Source organism: Vigna radiata, chromosome 8 (assembly GCF_000741045.1).
Source record: "Vigna radiata var. radiata cultivar VC1973A chromosome 8, Vradiata_ver6, whole genome shotgun sequence".
NCBI classification, from domain to species: domain Eukaryota; kingdom Viridiplantae; phylum Streptophyta; class Magnoliopsida; order Fabales; family Fabaceae; genus Vigna; species Vigna radiata.
Genome location: NC_028358.1, coordinates 35,288,023 through 35,293,898, shown reverse-complemented (window position 1 = coordinate 35,293,898; position 5,876 = coordinate 35,288,023). Strand labels below are relative to the sequence as shown.

At 30.0% G+C, this 5,876-nt stretch overlaps 1 protein-coding gene across 3 annotated transcripts; it reads left to right on the top strand.

Moving 5' to 3' along the window:
- Positions 1-1,727: 1,727 nt before the first annotated feature.
- LOC106771903 (CASP-like protein 5B3) lies at positions 1,728-4,981 on the top strand. 3 transcript variants are annotated; one of them, XM_022785308.1, is made up of 4 exons: positions 2,085-2,193; positions 2,716-2,832; positions 4,256-4,388; positions 4,475-4,981. In XM_022785308.1, exons 2-4 carry the CDS (start codon positions 2,792-2,794, stop codon positions 4,667-4,669), a joined length of 369 nt encoding a protein of 122 aa, XP_022641029.1. In that variant the 5' UTR covers positions 2,085-2,193; positions 2,716-2,791; the 3' UTR covers positions 4,670-4,981. The 3 variants fall into 3 exon arrangements, with proteins under 3 accessions (XP_022641028.1, XP_014513427.1, XP_022641029.1); XM_022785307.1 differs by lacking the exon at positions 2,716-2,832 and having other exon boundaries at positions 1,728-2,193; positions 4,256-4,361; XM_014657941.2 differs by lacking the exon at positions 2,716-2,832 and having other exon boundaries at positions 1,735-2,193.
- The last annotated feature ends 895 nt before the right edge of the window (positions 4,982-5,876 follow it).

Genomic DNA, 5,876 nt, shown 5'->3' with positions numbered 1-5,876 from the left:
TTAAAATGTTGAGAATGTACTAGTAAATCTTCAACACCATCTTTCCATCCTATGAGCTACAATATATTCCAAAAGTTATTTTAATGACATTGGATCTACATAGGAAATTATTGCAAGCAAATCAATATCAATTAAGGATTGTATTATAATATAACAAGTACTACATACACTTAAGCATGCTTAAACAAATACTCTAGTGCTTATCTTTTGAAGGTATGAACGATACTATTTTCCTTTTCCGATTGAGGTTCCTCTCAATGTTTTGTGTGTAAATCAACTAAATTATGATAACACTTTTTTCTCAAAAAATAATATAAACATAGCATTTATAAAAGGAAGAACTGGATGATGTTCATGCAAGACAAATTTTAAAGATAAGGATGATGATTGCTCCTTTGTTAACAAACACTCAGGCAATGACAAACACTAAAATTCTCTTGTCTTTTTTCATACCTAAGCCTTAAACATGAGGTTTTTAATGTTTTTTTTTTAATTTCTCTAAAAATTGTAAAATTTTTGTTATCAAGTGTGAAATCTCCAGTGTAACATTTGACAATATTAATGTCACGTGACAAGATACTGTGTCAAGTGTCATGGTCTTGATTTTAATTTAATTCTTATATTTGTCTGTTTGATTCAATTTAGTTCATATTTTTCTCTAAAAAAAATAATATTGTTCCTTTCTAAATTAAGACAAATTTATTATTTGTATAAATATTAAATTGATATTTTTATTAAAAATAAATTTTTAACATCTTATATTATATTATTAACCAATTTGTTTTTGTTAATCATGATTTTAATCATTAAATTTTAATTAAATTTAAATATTAGTATAACATTTATATAAATAACATTGTTGAGATACATTAACCACTGAAAATGTATTATAATTAATATATTAGTTTCAAGAAACACATATATATAATAATACATTAGTTTTAAGGATAATGATATTTAGACAACATTTTTTTTACAACATTTGAACATGGATTACATGTCAATATGTGATTGGTCAAAAATTACTCTATAATCAATAATAATAATCATAAAGACTATTGAGGAGTAATTTTTGACCAATCACAGATTGACACGTAATCAATGTTCAAATATTGTTAAAAAAATGTTGTCTAAATATCATTATCCTAGTTTTAAATACTTGATTTTAAATATTTATACTTAATTAATTTTAATCTTATAAAAAACATAGATTAATAAAACATGAATTAATAATATATAATAATATAATATATTAAAAAGTATTTTTAATAAAATATTTATAACATGTATATAAATGATAAATTGTTTTCATAGAGAGAAAACCTCATTTCAATAAATATTAGGATTATATTAAATAAAAAAACATATATAAAAATTATATTGAACAAAAAAACATATATAAAAAATTAAATTAAAATGAAAATAATAACTTTACATTAATATTCTGACAATAACATATTTTTTCTGAGACTTGCTATATGATAACAAAAAAAAAATTGATGACATATCATTATTGCATTAATAACTTTTTTAAAAATATTAAATTTAGATATTTTTAAAAAATTAAAAAGTAATTAAAACTTAAAAAAAAAATGGAGATATAATTGAAATTCGTCCACTGATTTGAGACTATGCTATGATTAAGTAAAAAAATAAATATGAACATAACATATTATATGGCGTAAAGTGGGTTGCCTACTTGGGATGCCTGCGTGAGACTCATTGTGTCAGAAACAACATGAAAGACAATAAAAGAAAAAGAAAGACAGAAATGCATTTAGAAGCAACAGCTGCTGTTATGTTTGGTCACACATTTGACTATTGCCATTTGCCAACCTTAATATCCTTGCTTTCCTGGTCTAATCCAACTTCCTCGTTTCCCTGTTCTGTTTTGCCCGTGACAGACACTCTGCTCACCCAGATTTCAATTTCCCTTCTTCCTTTCTGGGTCTTTTTCTGTTGGCTTTAAAACTCTTAACTTTCTTTTTTTCTTAATTTTGGGTCAAATATGAAGATCGGTGTTCATCCTTAGCCATTGAGAATCCTAGATTTGGGGGGAAGGATGAGAGATTTCCCTGGAACACCGGGCACTGTCCTTGGTTTGGCTCTAAGGATATCACAGTTCGTATTTGCTACTGGATCAATTGCTTCGATGGCTACCACTCCCAGTTTCTTTAATTTTACGGCCTTTTGGTAATAAGTTATACATTTCGCCTTTCTGAAACTTTTTCTTGCATTATCTGTTTTGGTGTGACTTTGTTTCAGTACTGATGGTATCCTTGAAACACATTACTTGCGTGTTAGCCAACCGTTTGTTGTTGATTCGGCTTCATATTTGGTTTCGTGCATGTAATATGAGTTAATCCAGACTCTTCAAGCAAGTTTAGCACTTCGTCTGTTTCAGTCCTTACTTGAGTGAATATGTAGTGGAAATTTGTCATTGTTGTTGGGAAATGGGGAATTGGGAAATCTGATATTCATGAAGTTTTCTAATCACAATTTTGACCTGACTGAGGGTATGCTAGGAAACAGAGGATTCGAATGGGATTTAAAAGCTAACTTTTGGTTTATAACAATCACATCCAAAATGTGGAACCAGACATGTTCCTAGCTTTTAAAAATCACATCTGAAACAGGAAAGCAAACACGTTATGAATCAAATTTGTGCGGAAATTCTCTTATCAATTGTTTACCATTTAACTGAAATTGACACAGGTCTCCCCAGAAGAAACTTAGCGCTAGTTATTTTGGTGGAGGATAACTTATTAGGTAATTCAGGACCAACTTGTTCATGGTGCTGATCAATCTCTACAAGTTTCTTGTATATCGCAGGTACTTTTAAACACGGGTGAAAAATACAAAAGTATACTTCAGAAAACAAAATTGATTTAATTGGTAGAATATATTTGTATCATAAAAGTACACTTGTTTAAATTTTGAAAAACCTCAATTTGTGTTAATTTATAGAAGGTTCCTTAACCAATGGTTTGCAAATATATAATTATACTCAGGCTTTGAATGTGTTTGTGGTGTGTGTAAAAGGAGCGTATTTTGATTTTGATCCCAGTAAATGATGACAAGTCAAGAGACTATTTCATGGTATCAGCAAGTCACATCTTTTAAGAAAAACTGTTACGGTCTGTAAAATGTTTGTTATTTATCTATCTTAGAATAGATGTTAGGATGAAAATAGTGATGTCAATGTTTGAAATGATGAAAACCAGAGAACAATATTTATATGGATTTAAATCAAAATTCATACATTTTATAAGAACTAAAACAATGTTTTGTAATGTTTTCTAAGTATAGAGGAGTTACGAATAAAGAAAAAAAGTTATAGCGACCAAAATTATAATACAATCATTTTATAGGAATTAAAAACATACTTAAACCTTGTAATTAATATTGATTGAAGAAATTTAAGAAGTTGCTTCAAGAAAAGTTAAATCTCCTTTGGTTGAATAACTAATTAAGGAGGAAAACGATATTTGACTGGACATGTAAAATGAACTAGAAAGAACATGGCTGCTTGAAGATTGGGGACGGGCACAGATGGAAATTACACTATCAAGAGTGAGGATTCAAATTTATAACATTGCAGCGGATTCAAATTAAATAGAAACTAGTTTTGGATTAGCAAATGAGCTTCCGAACTTGAATGTCATATAAAAGGCAAGGAACGAAAGGTTATTTCACGGTTTTGAGGATGATGAGAATGAGAATAGCATCTTCTTAGTGAGTTTGGTCCTATCTACAATCTGATTAAAATTATTTGGTAATCTTTCACCAAAACATCTTTCATTCTTAAGGTGTACATAAGAAGTGGTAATCTTGTGTCTGTGCCTCCTTGATCGTTAGTTATATATCCACAGCATTGATGTCTGAGTTGAGAGTGGAATTCTGAATAGAATTGGAATGGAACTAGGCTTGAAGGTGAGGATTAGATTGGGAAGGGTTTTGGCCAAAGAGGAATATCTGTAGTAAAACCGTTTTTGTCACTGCTCTTTTGACACTACGAACCTTTTGAAAAACACACTATAGAAGTTAACTTCAGTAATTAATCAGCCCGGAATAATATAAAACACACTCTAAAATTGTGTACTTGTTATGTGGGACTCCAGTACCTTGCAGTTGGATCCCAACACTTCGGCTTTTTTCTGTGAAAACATGTTTGTCATTAATTGTTGATCTGTATCATCTTGCGTAGATGTTGACTATGAATAACTTGACTCCTACTGCTCCTTTTATATTACAGTTACTTGATAGCTTCAATGGGTTTACAAGTCATTTGGAGTTTTGTGCTTTNTTTATTGGACGCATATGCNTTGGTGAATAAGAAGGTCCTTCACAACGCAGTACTGGTTAGCCTCTTTGTAGTTGGAGATTGGGTTAGTTTTTCATCGGTTTATACATATAATAGCTGTTCTGAANTTATGATCTTTCATTTAAAAGTCTTCTTGACTGGTGTCTACAGGTAACAGCAACACTATCACTAGCTGCAGCTTCTTCCTCGGCTGGCATCACAGTTTTGTACTTCAATGATCTGGGACACTGCCATTTTGGAGAGGAATGCCAAAAGTACCAGATTTCAGTGGCCTTAGCCTTCATCAGCTGGTTACCGATTTCAATGTCATCCCTAATTATGCTCTGGCTATTAGCAGCAGGCTAGCACACTCTATATTCCACCAAGTTCTATCATCCATCACTTGTTCATCTAATTGGAAATTTTCTTTGGAAGTGTCAATAGGAAAGGAAATAGACTACAGGGTTACTAGCATTTAAAACAAACGATTCCTTCATTTCATCTGAAAATGTGCTAGCTGTAGATTGTAAAGAGTAAAAGAGTATACTTCATTTTGCCTTGCAAAGAAATTAAGTTACTACCAAAGTGTTATGCTGATTTCCTGTTCCTGTAACTAGAACAAAGTTAAACATTTTATGTTTACAGGGAATTGGATTGCTAATGCATGCTTTTGCAATATGATTTTCTCTTTTCTCATCTCACTATCTTGATTATTATGTCACTGATGACTAAAGCTAACATTAAGAAGAAACCTTGTAGGGCACATATTTATCATTACAAGTATCTGCAGTTCCTTGAAGAACAAAAGATATCAGAGTTGTAAATCAAAATCACTGGGGTAAAGAAACCGAGGAGAGGAAACGAGTGAAAGAAAGAAGTAAAGAATATGAAAAATAAGATGAAATAAAGGTAGTTTTGGCGAATAAATATTTTTCATTGTTATTAGGCTTAAATATGTTTTTCTTTTTGTGTGTTTATGCAATTCTTTATTTACAGTATTCAATTCAAAATTTTGTAGTTTTTAGTCTTCATAGTTTTCAATATTTTTATTTTAATTCCTTGATTCAAAGGGTGTTATGGAACTTTTTATTTGGCTAAAGGAGTTCAAATTTATGTAAGGTGGTAATTTAATTTTAGTCAAAATGACATTGGACAATTAGAAGGACGTATAAACCGGTGAGATCTTACATTTGTCGCATTTCAATTACCCAAATTTTTGGAAAAGTTAACATATAGTTGTAAGGTGAGGAAAAGAAATGTAATGAATGTGGACGAGTGTAGATTTACTAAGAGAAAAAGTTATTTTAACAATACTTTTTTAACAATGCACATATGACATTTTGTAATTGGTCCGTTTCAAATATTTTTTTTAAATATAAATTTAAATAAATTAATAAAGTGATGATACATATCCTGTTGTCAAAAAATTATTAAGGTTTAAACCTCTTTTTGGTCCCTTAAGTTATAAGCGGATGTTCAGTTTAGTCCCCGTTTTTAAAAATGTAAATCTTTGGTCCCGAAGTTATAAAAAATGTATCAAATGAGTCCTTTTTTAACTTGAAATACTGTTTTT